The sequence below is a fragment of the Chaetura pelagica genome, unplaced genomic scaffold (genome assembly GCF_000747805.2).
Source record: "Chaetura pelagica isolate M959 unplaced genomic scaffold, ChaPel_1.0 scaffold135, whole genome shotgun sequence".
In the NCBI taxonomy this organism is placed as follows: domain Eukaryota; kingdom Metazoa; phylum Chordata; class Aves; order Apodiformes; family Apodidae; genus Chaetura; species Chaetura pelagica.
In genome coordinates this window covers 3,587,000-3,605,689 of record NW_009953649.1, presented here as the reverse complement: position 1 = coordinate 3,605,689, position 18,690 = coordinate 3,587,000, and the positions used below count along the sequence as shown (strand labels likewise).

Below are 18,690 nucleotides of genomic sequence, written 5' to 3'. Positions count from 1 at the left end.
TCCTGCTGATTTTAATGGAAATAAAACAGCTTAATTTCTCTTCACTTTCTATGTGTTATTTTGAAAATCCATCCCTACAGACTGAACGATAAACATAGGAGGAGCCCTATTTGCTAGACAGTAGGCTATTCAAATTACTGGATTTTGTTACTCTTGTTAGCATGAGTGGGTTTGTGACCATTACCATAAGAAAAATAAAAGGTCAGGGTGGGAAAAAAATATCATAAGCTCTGTTCTGAGTGGCATGTAAGCATTTCAGCCTGATGATTATTCCTTGTATCTGCTTCAAATGTTTCCTAAAATAAATAAATAAAATTAATAACTTGTCATTGTAAGTTATTAAATGTACTGTCAAATAGTGTCAATATATTTGCTTAAGCAAAAGTTAAAGAAGTTCTGAAGTTAATTACAATGCCTGTGAGCTGACCTAGTCACCATTTAGCATGAAGAAAGAGGCTGGTTTTTTAACTTTGCTTGTTATCAAACCCATAATTTCCTGTTGAATCCCTTCCTTATAAATCCCTACGTTGATGAAAGCAGCTGGAATTTTATTTTCTTCTCACAGTACTACTGTTAGTCAAGACCAGATGCTTTAACATTTGTGCTGAGGAGGCGGAAGTACTTAGCAACAAAATCATGAAGAAACCCTGTAGCAGTCAATACAGAGAAATGGGAAAATATTGGTGGACATTGCTACTTATTATTTTGTATGAGTTTGCAAAATTATCCTGCAAATTTATCAGCCCCAGCATAGTATCTATTTTGCAGTCATTTAATAATGCAAACATTTTACTCATTCGTAAAAAAAATAAATAATTCTCATTAAGTTTAAACAAAACAGCAGAAAAAGGTGGTAAGGCATCAGCAGTTGCTGTATGGAAAAATCTGAAGGCAAATTTCCTAATCTCATTGATTGTTCCAATGCATATGTCATATTAAAAAGAAGAATTGTCTCATTTCCATCCGTGGTAGCCAGATTCGAGCTGAATGAGATAGGCCCCTATTGCATCATCATCTCTAAGTTGATAAAAAAAACTGTAATCTACATAAAGGACTGAAATTGTATTTCTTTTTTTCTCCCTTACTGCGCTTTGAAGAAAATGGTTGTTTCATTTTTTAATGAGACTCAAAATTCAACTATAAGCATGAAGTCAAAAGAAGAAAACAAATAAAACCTGACACTACTCTTTTCCTAATTACTATATCCTAAGCAATATTGTTATCCTCACATGGATAACGAGAAGCAACTTTTTTGTAAACTGAGTAGATTTTCAGGGGAAATAAAAAAAAGTGCTTCCTTAAGAATTTTGATATCTAATTCATAACATTAAATCTCCTGAGCTTAAGACCTGCATTTTAGTTTTGTATAGTACTGTTTTCCCATTTCACTTCACTTATATTTTCCAAACTTACTTTTTCATGTCATCCGTGACAGCCAGCACTGAACTTTTCTTCCACAGTTTAATGTTGAGATTTTTGAAGGCATCTCATGGTATGAGGAAAGAAATAAAAAAGAGTATTAGAACTGAGAATAGTAGATGCCCTTAGATAACATGGAGCAATAATAATTTACTTCATAATGGCAGATAAAGGATTTTATTTCAGTGACATGAAGCACAGAGGACACTACTAGACACTAAGAGAACCTGCATTTAAGTGGGATCTGTCTTCAAAGAGGAAACATGACTGGGGGCAGGCAGTGGATTCAAGGCTGGAAGGGATCCTTAGAAGAAAATACATGACAACACATTGCGTAAGACCAAATTAATGGCCTTGTACATAAGAATACTTAGTTAATAATGCTAGCATGGAGCAATCTGTCTGCCCAGTGAATAAGAAAAACAAAGCAAAACCAAACTCAACACTAGCTCCTTACTGGCCAGTGGGCAGATTCTATCCATCAAGGCAGGGATTAACTGCCACCTACACCTTCCCCCAAGTGAATCAATGCCTTTCAGCACCTCTGAAGTCTGTTTGGTGATTTAACCACTTCCCTGGGCAGCCCATTCCAGTGCCTGACAATGCTTTTTTCATAAATCCCCATTGAAATGGCTATCAAAGACAAAAAAGAGCATCAAATGACCTGAAGCATAAAAGAAGTGTTGATTTTTTGGGGTTTTTGGGGTTTTTTTCTGTAAATTGAAAATACTTTGTTATGGCACAGAAAAGACAAGATTGGTTTTCTTTGGCTTCTTCTTTCCCTCAGTACTTGATGTGATGAAAAATTACTTGTTTTCCAGTGATGGTAGGTGACATTTTTTTGCTGTGACAGTACACCATTATTTTTACAATCCAGTGTTATTATGGTTTAGCTCCATCCTTTGTGGTTCGTGGGCTTGAAACAGGTTGATGCATCTCAAGTTCTGAGATCCCTGCTCTACTTTGCACCTTGCCAAGAACGTTGTATTCTTGATTGTCCTCCTTTGCTTCTGTATGATGCTATCAGATTCATCTATGCAGCATTAAAAATAACATTAATGTCAAAATTTCCATAGCTCTGTCACATCAAGGTTTTATTATGGTTTATTTGAATGGTAAACTTTCATTGTGTTAAACGCTGGATGTGCCATAGTTTTATTACTTTATAACAGAAATAACTTCATCTCTAAGTATATGTGGGGTATTTCCTCTAGCGTTTCCTTCTCCACATGGTACTGGACTACTCATAGTTTGCTAATGTTGGATCTACCAGTTCTCTTTTACTATTTTCTGTGATATGAAGTGTTGCAGAATGAGATCTCTGGTGGTTAAAAATGACACTGTGAGTCAGTTAACACCTCCGGTTTTTTTAAAGGTCAGACTCAAGCTATTATATCTTTACAGAGTCTTTTTGATCATGTTGCTCAAAAAAACATTTATACAAAGTGACAGTATCTGAAAATCTTACCAGCACTTGACTGTCTTAACACATTAGCACTACTTAAAAATCTTTACCTTGGCATGGTATTGACCTTAAAAGCTTACTAGTACTAGAAATAGTCCTCTAGTAGTTGTGCTCCAAGTGACTGAATAGATTTCATCACCTTTGACCTATGGATGTTTGCTCTGTGTTGTTTTTTGCAGAAGTAACTTTCTTGGTTGTGCTGTGTTAGCATCTTAGATCTGGAGAGTTGGTTTTTTTTCCAAAAAAGCGATTTAGAAGGTATATTTGCTATTGATTTTCAAGTAGGGATTTGTATAATAGTTCAGCTTAAACATCTGTCACACTTTGTCCTTTTCAAGTTGAAAATGGTCAGTAAGTTGAACTGACATACTATTTGCACATCTTTGCAATTCTGCTTATAGTCTGAACATACCAGAAAAGAGCACTAATTTCGCTATATTTGCAATCAAACTTACAGGAATAGGTTCTGGAAGGTTCAGTTTCCTCTCTTAAGATTTTGAGACCTGAATTACACACTTTACGTTACTTCTGTAGACTTTAATCCAAGAAAATACTCATATAAAGAATCTTTCAAACTCTTGTTATTATCTTTCACAGTGGCTGTTTTTATAATCAGAAATTTCAGTGAACTATTATGTGTATCAGCTATGTTCTGCTTACCCCTATGGGCTGCCAGACAGAGCTTTATCCATGATTATAAATCCGTGCAGTCTAGAAACTCATAGTGATTCCCTTCATCACTCAGCAAAGTGGTTACTACAGCTTTTTAGAAAAGAGTCCAGCACGAGAGTGTATCCTAGAACGAAAGAAGGGAGGGAGTAGAAGGAACCACTAAAGCTGTCTCTAGCAAGATCTCACACATTTGCTTTCTGGGAATTTAGTTCCATTTAAAGATGAATAAATGAATAATCATATGGTGCCCCAGCATCTTGGAAAAAATTGTGTGGGTGGTCTATGTGTTTTAAATTCATTCAGCTAAACATACATAACTCACAATATGCAGACATTCAACTCCAGACTGTTTTAATATTTCTGTCAGGAAGCTCTTCTTCTCAAGCATGCTTTCTATTCAATTTTACACTTCAGTGACTAGATTAAATACATATGCAGTACTTCATAACCTAATGTAATGCTTCCTAGTACTGGGAAAGGCACTTTGGAATTTTTTCTTCTCTGAGAAGATGTTTTTTATCTTCCTTCCCCTATAATGCCTGCTGAGAAGGCATAATCTGTGTTCTAAATTCCTTAATTCCAGATTTAGTCATCAATTGGTTATAATTTGTGGTCTTTTTCCAGTTAAAAGAGCAATGCTTTGCTTCCTTAACACAGTAATTAGGAATTTGGAGTCTTTTCAAACTCTTGCCAGCCTCCAGGAAACAATTTTGGTTTTCTAATAGGAACATAGACACCTCGGAGACAGTGAAGTAAGCACTGTCCCTTGAAAAGCATCAGAAGTGGATTAGGCAAGTTTTTTCAGGAACACACTCCAACGGTTTAGGAGGGAATGGGGCTGAGTATTAGCTGACAAGATTCAAAGAATCATAGAATTGTAGAGTGTAAGGGCTTGGAAGAGACCTTTAAAGGTCATCTAGTCTAGCACCCCCTGTGGTGTGCAGGGATGTTTTGATTAGATCAAGTTGCTCAGAGCCTGGTCAAGCCTGACTTTGAATGTTTCCAGGGATGAGTGAGGCCTTCACCACATCTCTGGGCAACCTATTCCATTACTTCACCACCCTCATTTTAAAGAACTTGTCCTAATGTCTAATGTAAATCCACTCTGCTCTAGTTTAAAGACCATTGTCCCTCGTCCTATTGCTACACACCCATGTAGACAGTCCCTCCACAGCCTTTCTGTAGGCCCTTTCAGGTACTGGAAGGCCAGTGTAAGGTCTCCCCAGAGCATTCTCCTCTCTAGGCTGAACAATCCCAGCTCTCTCAGCCTGTCCTCATGCAAGAGGTGCTCCAGCCTTCTGATCATCCTTGTGGCCCTTCTCCAGACTTGTTCAAACAGGTTCATGTCCCACTTGTGTTGAGGGCTCCAGAGCTTGACACAGTACTCCAGCTGGAATCTTACAAGAGTGGAGTAGAGGGGCAGAATCACTTCTCTTGTCCTGCTGGCCACACTTTTGATGCAGCCCAGGCTGTGATTGATTCAAAGATAGTTTGGCCCACTTAAAAAGATCCAGTAAAGGTTGTAGCAGCAAATGAAAGGGAGGAAATACTAAAAGACAAGCCTGGTAGTGGATTAAAATGAAATTAATTATATTTTGTTAATTCCACAGTTGTAATTCCAGACCTAAATACAGACAGAGATGTGTATATTTCTATAGCATCTTTGTTCCCCTATGTGATTTCATGCTGGAAGAGAGTTAGTTTCTCTTAATTTACTGTATGTATCATCTATCTTCAAATATAGCATCATATTATAGATATTCTACCTGTTGCTGCTCTCTTTTCACATCTAAAACTTATTAAATGGATTATGAGCTATTCTCTGACTCTCTTCACTCATGTATTTTAAAATCCTTAGGCCAGTACATACTCACTCACAACTACACGCTGTCTTTGTAATCTTCAGCTTCCTGTGCTAAGATTTTAGTAATTCACATTCAGAAAAGTGGGACACTTATTCTTGTAAGGTTACTCTGCTATTTTCAACCTTCATGAGGTGGTATTTTTGTAACTGTTTTTTTATGAAGACTGGGTGGTTTTTTTTGACATTTACTCATCCTGACACTGCCCAATGAAGCTTTTTCTCCCTCTCTCCCTTTTTGTATGCCTGGCTGCTATTTGTTGTGATGTCACAAGTAGCACTGCCCTGGATTCTTCTCTTGACTTTTTAAAGATTACTTCCATAATGCGAGGTTTTTCTGTTTTTTTCAAGAACTGATGTAGTTCTTCAGGATGGGGATAGACATTTTCTCAAGACTATGATAGTGTCTCTGGTCTTCTACACATATTTGCTCTAACACTATGTTCTCTATATAACATAGGCATACATTATCCACAAAGAAAATGTCCAGCCAATGGGAAAGAAAGGAGTTTTAAATGCCTGGTAAGGCCCAAAGAGCACACTAGCAGAAGCCATCATAATCCAGCCCTGTATATATTTAGTGTCTTTGAAGACCAACTTGGTGCATTGCATTAGCCCTTGCTTCTGGGCTGTCCTGAGCAGAGACAGGATCAACAATAGGGTAATGCTGAGTGCAGCTGAATGCTGGAGACTAATACCATCCTGGTATATTGCTTCACCTTTCTGTCAAGGAGTTTTGGAAAGTCTAAATTTAAAACAAGCTGCATTTTGTACGTAGATATAAGTGCTGATACAATTTATGTTACTACATTTTTATTTAACTCCATTGTGTTCAGCTGATCCTGAGTGACTCTAGTCTCAATGAGGTGAGGATTCAGCTTATGTGTTGGATATGGTTGCATAGATAATAGGAATTTTTCATCTTCTAGAATTTTTGAATGAGAAACAACCGTATAAGTAATTTATCCAACCAGTTACTCATTTTTGAAGCTGCCTGGTCCCTTCCAATGATGTCACATCACAGTAACTTGACAGAGGTATCCAATGAAGCTCTGCTGGTGCTGGGGAGAATACCAATGTGACTGCAGTTCTAGCTGCTGGGAAACAAGGCATCTGCTTTCAACCAAGGTCCAAGTGACTCTGCAGCTATAGCTGCATGCAAAATTATGTTTATAATACTTATTTGGCCCATGCTGGCAAGCATCTTCATTGTTGGTGTTTGGATATGCTATATTCTTAAGACAGAAGCCAAGCACACTTCTTGACAGGCAAAGAGTGACTAATCATTGGGAAGCAGAAAGAAACAGGTTCTTAAACCATCTCTCTCATTCTCAGTGTTGTATGAACATAGCTCATCTGCTTTGTCCCAAAGAAAAGTCGTACACGTATGTTTAGACTTTCTCTTTGTTTAGACTTTGAGAAGAAAAGAAGAACTTACAGGGTCAATTCAGGGTCAGATGGCAGTTGACAACTAAAAGCCAGCTGATATTTGATGAACTTGTCTTTGTTTCTTCTCCATTATGAGATTTGCTCTTTCCTGTGAGATTTCACTATTCACAGTATAAAAAAGAGAGAATCCAGGTTTGGTCTCTTCTAACTGTAACGTGCTTACTTCTTAGAACTCACTATTTCAATTTAACAGTCTCAGGCCATACAACTTGTTCTTTTTGTTCTACATAACTTATGTTTCTTTTTTTTTTTTTTTTTTCTTTTTTAGAAACAGAAATTGATCTCTAATTTTTCTTTTACAAGGGTCATAAGAAAAACGTTAAGCTATTTTAGTGGTGCTCTATATATCCTCGTTGGCCTTCTAAGAGCACTTCAGATTTTGACCCATTTTCTACCACTTTCCAGTCCTCTAGTAGCTCTGTGCACAATTCTGCTTCCAGCTTGCTTTCAGGGAAAAGCAGTTTCTGCCTCCCCCCCACCTTTTTTCTTTTTTTTTCCAAAAATATTGTAATGGCTTCAAGATTCCCATAGAAGTATGTTCCCAAGCTTGTACAACAGGAACAAAACACAATTTCCGAAGTCATTGCCCCTTTCATCCACCAAATGCCATTATAGAGTCTGAACCTCCAGGCTTCCAGAACTATAATACCCTGGAACTCCTGTCGTATGCCGACTATATAGTTTACGTTCAGAATAAGTTTTTTCTTCCATTGTATTTTTTACTAACCTAGGAAATCTGATCATGATTTTTCTGTTTTAGCAAAATTTCAGCTAGGGATGGTGCTCACACATTCATCAGCAGTAAGGATACACCTCTTCTAGACTTGCTCATGAATAAACTTTAATCTGTTTTACTGCCATTTTCCACTAGACCATTCAGCATAGGAACTTCATATGTTACATGTTGAAATCCATAATCCTCTGCAACAGTTCTGCCTATTGGGTGGTAGACCATTATCAGATGTAACAATTTCTAGGACTTGTCTGGCAAATACATATTTAATTCCTCCAATGAAAACATTTTAATATAAATTTCTCCATGTAGTCTTCTGGTAACACAAATAATAATCCAACCATATAGTTTTTGAGATGGAATGTTTTTTACTATTCCTATGTGCAATAATACTCCATTATTTTTAATATTTAATCTGAGAGTGTCTCTTTCAGTATGCTTCCTGACTTATGCTGTATTTTCAAATATTATAACTGCACCTGAAAAAAAAATCTTCCTTATTTTGCAGTTGTATTTAAGCAATGTTACTTTTGCTGCGGGCATGAATGTTACACGACTAGTTCCTGCTATTGCCAGCTTTTCATAAGTGAATATGTAAAACTCTTTCACCTACCCTCTTCCCCTCCTCTAATTAACAGAGATAATCCTACTTGGTAAGTGCCTGATATTGAGCCTATTCTGTAAGCATGCTGTCCTTCAATTATTTTCCAAAACATTTGAAAATGCTTAGGTCTGTGTACCGGTACCAGAATACTTGAAGAGAGCAACTTTATTAACCCTGTCAGTTTTGAAAATCTGTCCAAGCTTGAGTACCATTGTGTGCTCTTCTTTAAAAGTGTTTGACAGCTACTAATAAGGACTGTCAAGTTCGGCACAAATTTCCCTAGAGATTCATCCATCCCTTCCACTTTGCACACTCGTTTGTCTTTTGATCTTTGAAGTCTGGAATAGCTTGGAATTGACTTCCATCTTCTCTAGCCCTTCTTTCAAACATTTTCGGGCACATAAAGCTTCAGATTTGTTGCATAATTTAGGTCCTATTTCCTAGTCCCATCAAATTCACTTTTAGTCTTTTGTGATGATCTGCTGTTGTTTTCCACAAGTCAGAAAATTATCAATATACATTTAAATAAAGTTCCTTCAAGTGCTATAGTGAAAATTCTCAGTGTATTTTGAGCCAAAGAAAGCCTTTGAAAGTACTACAACCTGCATAAGGCATTGAAAGTGTCTTGCCTTCAATTTCTCTTATCTAGGGAGATTTATAAGAGCAAGGCAGGAATATTTAAATTAGTTAAAAGATTAATGTATGTCGCTTCATGGAAAAAAAATAAACAATCTATTTAGTTCATTTATACCTAAACATAAACAGTAACGGAGCTTTTCTTTCTGTGTTAGCAGTACATATTCAGTGGCCTTTCTAATCTTTCGTGTCACTTCTGAAGTAAATGGTTGAGTTTCTCTTAGAGTTTCTCTCTCTGTTTCTGGCTTAGAGATTTCTAAATGGGCAGGATCTACAGCCAGTATACACGTGCCATTAAGGACAGCTGATCTTCTACATTACTTTTCCTGGGCTCTTTCAAGACATAGAGTAGAGCTCTGCATCTCATGCTGGCTGCAGCATGCTTTAAATGAAAAATTGAGTTTGGGCCAAAGTATTTGTTCCCACTGATTTTAATAATAGTATCAGTTTAATTCTTACCGTCAATCAAAGACCACACACTCCCTTACAAAGTCCTACAAGTACAAGTGCATATATTCGAACACGGAAAAATACATATACAGAAATAGCAATGCAAAAATTAAGTCCTCTCAGAACTTAATTAATGCCAAGGAGGCATTAATAAAATTATTTACTTAAAGAATACAATGCTCCTACAAATGTTGTACACTCAGGATTCCAATCCCTTCAGGCACTAAGTAATACACATATGCCTGAAGATTAAATCAAATATGTATTAGAAGCATTGCTTCTGATTTGTGCTGTTTCAGGATAAATACAGAAATTTCAAAGAGAGTTTTTTTTCCTCCTAGGAGCTTGCAGTATAAATTACAAGAGCAATTATTTAAAAATGTATGTAAGAAATGCATAGCAATAAGTTGCTGTGCATAATGAAGAATATGATTTGTTCACCCTGGCTATTTGAGCATTCTTCTTTTCTGCCAAGTGGAAGGATATGACAGTAACTCAAAAAAGTACAATGTGTGAAGAAAGGAAATTACAACACATACAGAAAGAGATAGCTGGCATGTTAAGAGAAATTGGAGAGGCTTATACAATTATAGTGAGAAAAAATAAATAGCAGGAAGGAAATAAACTCATGAATAAAGATAGCAAATAATGAGTTTAGAATGGCTAAACTAGCTGCTGTTGAAATCTATCTCAAGAGAAATGAAGATGAGGCACACAAACATCTAAAAAGTATTGAAGGGCATTGCAAATATAGCTGCTGATAGAAAAGACATTAAAAGTAGAAATGAACAAATAGACAAATAATATCAAGGATGTAGGCAGCAAAAAGTTTTGCATTTAAATAGATTACATATTATAACATTATAACAATATTATAAAAATATAGTGAGGGAAATCGTTAAAGGGAGTATAAGATTCTGACAAGTCCATGTAAATAGAGGGGTGATAAGAAGAATTCTGGGTATATTTCTATGTAAATGTGAGGTTTGGAATTAAAAACAATTTTGCAGTATAAACTGTCCATCATGCAGCAGTGAGTGAGTCCCAGTGTTCTGAAGAGTAAAAACAGTCACTTATAGTTTTCCAATCTCCTTTTATCTTCTTCCTCCAAAACTTTTAGGTGTCAGACCTCAGATACACTCTTAGTTGCAGAATTTTTTTTAACTAAGAAAATTAAGTATTTTTTAATTATTATTTCCAACTGGAGAAAATAAATAAGGTTACTCTTTATCCCAAACATTTTTTGGGCATTAGAAGCTGTTGTCTTTCTGTAATGTCAGTACACCAATGGCTGTTTCAGATGCATGCTCCAAAGGAATTTCCATTAGGGCTTTAGTGATGCACTAAGGAGTAAGTGGGTGTCCTGCCTTTCTAGTCTGCAAAACTGTGATGAGTCTGTAGGACCAGTCTAATAACCTAAGACACTTTATACAATGAAGATGGATTTCATATTACTTTATATTGCCAGTGCAGTACAGAGTAGCAGGTATATCTTGCATGAATATTTCTGTTATTAGTGAATAGATTTTCTGGCAATCATAGAATCATAGAATTATTTGGGTTGGAAGCAACATTAAAGACCATTTAGTTCCAAACCCCCTGCATGGGCAGGGGCACCTCCCACTAGACCAGGTTGCTCAAAGCCCCATCCAGCCTGCCCTTGAACACTTGCAGGGAGGGCAGCCACAAATCCTCTGGGCAACCTGTTCCAGTGTCTCACCACTCCCACAGTGAAGAATTTCTTCCTAATATCTAATATAAAGCAACTCTTTTCCATCTTAAAACTTTTATCCCTTGTCCTACTTGAGCAAACTGTGGAAACACTGTGGTTCCTCCTAGCCCTAGGGTTGTGTCTGCACTTAGCTTATCCAGTATGCTTCTCTCTTCTTGATGGGAGGAGCTGAGTGGCCTGTTTTGGTGATTTATGGATTATTTTTTGTTTCTATTCAGTCCTTGTTCCTGAAGACATGCAACCATATAAGAATCTTAATTTCCATTTAAATTAAAATAATTGTTTATCTTTTATAATTTCAAAGACAGCTTCAAAAAATGAAATATGTAAGCCATGAGAACTCCAAACATTATCTGAAAATATTGCATATTGTACTAGCTCTTAATTTGTAAACTGTACTTATCAAATATGTGGGTGATATAAATTCGGGTGATGTAAAAACCACAGGGACGATCTACTTGATTAAGATGTGAAGAGCCAACAATAAACATTTAGCACATCTAAGGATAAAGGTTCCTGTCCTTTGGTTCTATGCATTAGCATAGACACAGAAGTTACTGTTGTGTGATAGCTTTCCTCACCATAGAGAGAAAAGGAGCACTTTTTCCTGATTCTGTTTTTACTTTTAATAAACGCTAAAATAGCAAGTTCTTGGCAAAGCAGATAGTGACCAATGTGGACTAATATCTGTTGGTCCATACTGCTGAGGTGGTAAGTGATAAAGCTGGTGTTGGAGAGGAGAAAAGGGCAGCAGTACCCCTTTCATTATTGTTGAATGGTCTTATTGGCTGTAAATGAGTTTACATGTCATTATGACCAAAAAGAAACCACCAAATAGACCCAAAAAACCCACAAAAATGAAGCCTGGTTGATTAGATTCTGGGATTTCATAAATAAAAGAGAAAAACTAATATGTCCCTTCTTCATTAGTTCATTAGTTCTCATTAGCTTCATTAGTTTTCTTTTTATTTTCTTTTAAGAAAAAAATAATTTCAACAGAGAAGGCTGTCAAATTAACACTGGTATGTGCTTCTCTAAGGATTTCCTCAATACATCATTTAAAAGGTTATCTTATTAAACTAATTCCCATCAGACACTTTCTGGTCAAACCATCCCTGCAAAATATTCCTTGTTATTTCTGGCCATTTATTAGACAGGCATACAACAAAGGCATGCCTCTCCTCTCCTTGGATTAGAAAGCATGGTCCTATGCCTGTGGATTTTGAGTCCTGAGGTAGTGACTTCCTCACCAAGTTAATAAAAACTGAGCTAACAAGTATTACTTTTGTTGTCTACTAATTGTGTTATTTTTTTTCCCCAAAAAAACTCTTTCTTACTTTCCTGTTTTCTTGACTGTCAGAATTACATGGCACACATATGTATTATCTATACCTAAGTATAATATGACAGAAGGCTGTCTTTTTTGGGAATGATATTTTAGTTCTATCATAATTACGTACTCCCAGTTTCCCTTCTATCCTCTGTGTGAAAATACAGTTTTAAAGTCAACTGAGTTCCTGGTGAAAGTGTTATGATCGAGCAGTTACATTTTACATAGTTCAAGCATCTCCTTCGAATTTTGTTAAACAGATGTAATTACTTAAAAAAAAATATTATTCAGACAGAAACTTTTATTATAAGCATTTATTATCAGAACAGTGGTAGAACTGGGAAATGTAAAATTAATGTTTGCCAGAGTTAGTGTTTCTTGTATCACAGTTAAACTTGATGTTAATGCAGCAAAGGAAGTAAATAAAGTTGTAGTGATCTCATTCTTTGCACTGGGCTGGTTGTGTCCTTCCTCTGCCAAAACTATGTAGTTCCCATGAATACATTGCCTATCTTTCACAGCTAATTGTTTTTAATTGATGTGGCATCCTTCTACTTTATTTTGTTTCAGTAGGGATTAAAATGTAGTTTCCAGTTTGCAATTCCTGGCTGTGCATATGTAGGTACTGTCTGTCACACAAAAAATAGTAATGAGTAAAAAAATGTCCTTTTCTGCAAGTAGTTGATGAGGAACTTTATGTTTCTCTATCATTTAAATCATGGCAATATCTAGAGGCTTTCAACAAATGACATCCCATTAGCTAGATCATGTGAGAAGGTGGAGGTCATGCAGTGTAGAAAGGAAGAATAATTGGGGAGATAGCAGACAAGCAGATGAGAAAGAGAAAAGTGTGGAGTGGCAAGGGATTTCTTGGCTGTAGCAGGAGTCAGTATACAGGAGACAGAAAGCAGCCCTATAGCACAGCATGGGAGAAATAGCGGGCAAGTGTCACAGGATGAAAACTGGTTGGCAAATAGAGGTCAACTTGTTTGTGTTAATTCCCCTTTGGCATTATATGATACATAGGTTTGTAGTCTGCACCACTCCCCTCTTTGCCTGGTAACAACCACAGAGTGAAGTTCACTGCACAAATTTTTAAATTATATGACCATTTATAATTCATTAGTAAACAAAATCTGATTTTAAATAAAGGCTAATTTGTGGAAGAGCTAGTTTTTTACTCCATTTTAAGTAAAAACATAATGCTGCATTTCATAAAGATTCTGGAAAAAAAACACCTGATTTTTTCCCTCTTGTTTTTTCCATCAGCATTGCTTCCTAGATGTTGTCAAATACTTTTCATTTCCTACAACTGGAAATAGGATTAATACTTCCTGGATAGATTATAGACTATTTGTATTTCAGACAGCACTGAGTGTCCTGTATTAATTTACTACTTCCCTTCATTCTCCCCTGTTTCCATTAGTTATAACTATAGTTATAGTGTCACTAGGAAAATTACAGCATCACCAATGTCTTTCTATATTTATACACACTTCTTACTTAAAAACTCTCCAAATATCTTCACATCCACATACTCTCTCAACAGTTGTGTGCTCTGCCTGCCATGGACCTCCTGAAAAGGTGATGGCCCATGATGAAAATGACCTTAATATTATCCTCATATTCCTTATTTTCTCTAACTGACCAATGTCTATTAATGCTAAGCAATCTCATTTATTTCCTGTAATATCCCTCAGAGATATGAGTTACCAGACCACAGTCAGAGGATTCAAAATCCTTAGTCTATCTGTGGAATTCACTAAGGTTAAGTCATTTGCTCTATGTAGAATAGCTGGTCCCTCAAGGCTCAGGTAGGCTATTAGAAGACTGACCTCTGTGTCCGCTCCTTTTACTTTTTGAGTATGCTAAGCCTATCCATGCTTTAGTTCTCAGCGGGGTGGGTAATAGGGAGTTTTAAAGCACCAGGAATCAAGTAAAGAAGAAGGTAGAGGACTAAGAAAAACAATTTTCCTTTCTAAGACAGAAGGAAACAGCTGGAAGCTCTGTGCTTGTTGGGCTTTTAGTCACATCCCAGGTTTCTCCTGAGGTACTACCAACTGTGAAATCTTCCTTTACTTACAGATTGGAGATCATAATACACAAAATCTATAGAGCTCTTTTTCTGGCTCCGTCTTCTCTTTCAAAGTTTTGTTCCTTCATTTCTTCTATCTTTTTGTGAGCAACAGTCCTTATATCCAAACTACTTAAGGATTCAGACTGCAGTTCTAACATTTGCCCCATAAGAGTATGTGTATTGAAAAAGCTATTTTCCTTTATTTTTCCATTGTTCTGGTGTTGGGTTTTTTTTAAATTTATTTTTAAATTATTACTTACCTTGGGATCTGTAGGTTTTGATGTTTTTTCAATGGATGAATACAAGAAAATATTTTTTATTTTCAGTGCTTGTCTAGAAATAACTGTTATTCTGTTCTCACATATAAATACAGATTTAAAAATTTGCTTTCACATTTTTCTGAATTTCATCAGGAAATTGCAGTTGGTTCTGTTTGTAGTCACAAGGGTCATTCACTCTTTTGTCTGCACATCTGTTATGTGGTGACTATAGCAATTCTAGCTGTGGAACAGAAACATTAAAAAAGCAATGTCTCTTGTTTCAATTTAAGAGATTGTAAAAATCCCTAAAAAAGGCTGACAACAGAAGAGATGCTTCTGCAGTGGCATCAGTCAGCTCTTTGATTAATGCCATCAGGTGCTCTCCCTAGTGACCTCAGCTACTGGCTGAACCTGGACTTCTGGGTCTCCCTGGCTTGCCTGGCTTAGTTAAAATTGCACTGAGCCCTGCCTGACAAGGCCCTGGCCTGCCCTGCCCTGTGTTTCCCCCCTGGCTCCCAGCCCCCAGCCTTCAGGGAGCAGCTGGCCTATGCAGCTGCCTGACGGTGGGCTTTAGCTGACACTATTTGGCTCTTACTCTTCCACTTTTCTTTGCCTTTGAACACAGTAATTTTTCTCAAGTGAAGCTTCTGCCAGTGCCTTTCAGATTTTCTTTGAGTATCTCCCACTACCACATGAAACAAAGTGACAATTACCTATTTTCTGTGAGTCCATACTCACTCCTCTTCTCTGGCTGGATTAATGAATGGAAAAGGAAAAACATTTCTCTCTTAACTGTGTCGTGTAAGAGGAAAGGCTGCTTAGACATACTTTCTGGATTGTGCCCTTGTGCAAAATCTGACAAAATCGGGTTCTATTTTACAAAAGCTTACTTCAGTTTTCCATCAGTAAGTTGTGACATCATCACTAATTAATAAATTTTATCCTAGTGACAATTTGATTTTTCTGGGATCAATAGATTAGTTTTTGCTTCCTAAATGAAAGTGTAAAACTTAAGTTATAGTAGCAGATTTATTGTCTCCCTAATTACATGACTTGTAATTTGTCTAATGACCTAAAGACAATGAAAAATGAGACAAATTACTTCAAGGGAAATTGTATGACCATAAAGGTTGCTGTTCCATATACAAAGTATATGGAATTATTTTACTCCTGTGATTTGAAGCATGTTTCAAGCACCTATAAGAATACATACAGTCTGAGCAAGACTTTGGCAGATCACTCTAGTTGTTGTGTTGCTTTTTTTTTTTTCCTCTAAATGTACATCTGTTCATTTCCCCATTTTTAGTAATGTTTCTAACAGATTACTGAGTTTTACTCTTTTTTTCATAATATCTTCAGTATATCTTTTCAATTAGCATAACTTACAACAAAATCTATCACTTTTAGAAAATCTTCACTTATGTTGTTCTCCCCAACACTTGGACAAGCATGCATATTAATCAATTTCTTAAGATAAAAAAATATTCAGTAGGTGCTACCTCTAATTTCTAGGTAGTCAGTCTGGTAGGTAGGTATTGCTGTATGCAAACACTGTGTTTATATATGCATCTCATTATGGCTATTCAATGTCTTATATGCCACCAAATGAGGTTACTGTGAGATGCAGAGTAATATTGTTCAGCTGCTGCACACTAGCAGGAGCCTGTGTGGACATGTTTCTTCCATCAGTGAGTGTCTGCCTTCCTCACTCAGTGATGCCAGCATGATACTTAGAAGGAGGGACATTTGAATGATCTGAATAATAAACTTATAATCTAGTCTTTAATAAGTATCATTGAAACAAGATAGTGCATTTCAGTGATTCTTCTGAGCAAGATATGTCATCATTTCCAGTTATGCTTTGGGCATGTTTTGATTTAACATGGATTGGACACCAGACACCTAAATGCCTAAAAGGCTGCTACTGTCCTGCTGTAGCTCTGCTTGGTAGGGCAGATGATCTTAGGCATAGAGGTTAGCAGGGTGATGTTGCAGTAAATTTGGTTAGGACAGGCAGATGATCGTACTTGAATTTCATGTTTCATATCTGTGTAGCTACAAAAATAAACACGAGTTTAAGATAGCAGTAAACGCAGAAGAGTAAATAAATAATATATTTATATATTTTTAAAGTGTTCTATAAGAGTTGCTTTGGTTCAAGTATAATAGTATTGCCTGAATGAAGTGGAGTACTGAAAAAATCAAGGCATTACATTCATTTTTATAGTTCAGTAACAGTTTGTGAAAAGATTGTTTAACTTTTAGACAAATTCATTGTTCACATTATTAATTGGTTTCTTGGTTTGCAAGTGTCACATGATCTGTTCATTGCAGATACAAGGCAATGCTGTGTTAGTCGGTTTCTGAAGTCTAATGATTTTACCTTCCTCAAAGTATAACTTGATTCTCTCACTGGAAAGGTTTATATGCTTAAATGACTCAATAGCATACTATGAATTTACTATTTTTCATATCAATATGTAATTTCAAATGAACAAGTTATGAATATTTGAGTGGAAAATATTTTCTTAATGAACATTCATAGTAATCCAAATGTTCAAATATCCACAGAAAGTGAAAAAGAAGGAATGGTTGACATGACCAAATTTAAAATAGCTTTGATAGAAACTGAAACAGCTGTTTGTGGAAATATTTTTCTAATACTTGTTCACTTTGATTAATAGATTCACAAGATTTGTGGTTTTTATCATTGGCTTAATCATATTTCACCTTTTGTTTTCAATTTTCTTCAACCTGATGTTTTGAAGCCCATGTCAGTATGCTTTGCTTTGGAATGGATAACATGCTCTTACCCACAACAATCAGTTTCTCTGCAGACATTGTTTCATTGAAGGGCTATCGAAGCAGTGAGCAGTTCCTGCATAAATATGTGTATAGGGCTTCGGTTTTAAAGCATGAATGTGGAAATAGAATTCCAGAAACCTTGTACAGGTATGGAAATAGGATATATGCAAATGAGTAGTAGCAACCTGATGCAAGACATAGGATGCCCTCTTTAGATCTGCGTATTTGAAATATTATTTCCGTTGCATAAAGGCCTATAAACTATTTCTCTTAAACTATTTCTCTTAAACATTATCATATGAGATGGTTACAGTTAGGGACGACTTCAGGGAATCACAGAAGAATATAAACCACTGAAAGAAAATTCTTGACTGTCCTAAGAAAGTCTACAACCTGAGAAATCTAAAGGCTGCAATTCAAGATTTTTCTGAGCTTAGCACAGTTTTTGTAAAAACAGAGATGGAAATATAGTACTAAGGTGGTTCTCTATTTTGCTGTTCCTCAGCACCTCAACAAACAAAGCAAGGAGGAAAGAAGAAAGGAAATGTGCTTCTCCTTTGTCTGCTTTCGCTTAAGGAAGGCATCTATGAACTAATCAGCAAGCTCTGCTGGAGTGGCATGGAGCAGAGAGGCCATTGTCTTTACCTGTTCTCTTTCCTCTATATATATACTTGTACCTTTCCCATGCATTTTTAGCCTGTTTCCACTTCATATAGTATCTGTCTTTCCAGTCTTCTAGATCTGGCCTGAGTTTCTAGCTGGTGGGAGCTGAGTTAGGAAGCACTCTATTCCATGTATGCCTTTGCATGGTTGCACAGAAAAGTATTCAGTCTCTTAAGACTTTCTGATAGGATGGAAGTCTTAACAAGGGTATTTCTAAATATCCTCCCAGAAAACTGACTACAGTTGTGCTCTCCATGGTAGGAACTACCTCTTACTATCCATATTAATTTTTCAGTGGATTCCTCTTGCACGTAATTTACAGCAGAGCAGCAGCAATGAGATGAAAAAAATGCCCAGGAACTGACACTGAGAAAAAAAATAAAATTCTCTGTTTTCAGATTTGGGTGTACTACTAACATGTTGAAAATCTTGGATTTGTCTGCATATACTGGAGCCCAGGATAACCTTATAGAAGGTACAATGCTAAGCTTAAGGCATCCTATTTGTGTTTGTTTAAAATTGGATAATTTCCCT

At 36.4% G+C, this 18,690-nt stretch overlaps 1 protein-coding gene across 4 annotated transcripts in view; it reads left to right on the top strand.

The window, feature by feature from the left end:
• Positions 1-18,690, top strand: part of GRM1 (glutamate receptor, metabotropic 1) — a 163,583-nt gene that overhangs the window by 68,980 nt on the left and 75,913 nt on the right. For 2 of the 4 annotated variants that reach the window (XM_009999979.1, XM_009999981.1), the window contains exon 4: positions 16,205-16,220. The exons of the other annotated variants lie outside the window; for them this stretch is intronic. In XM_009999979.1, the coding sequence (XP_009998281.1) occupies positions 16,205-16,220 (16 nt within the window). The remainder of the gene's footprint in view (positions 1-16,204; positions 16,221-18,690) is intronic. 4 annotated transcript variants of the gene reach the window in all.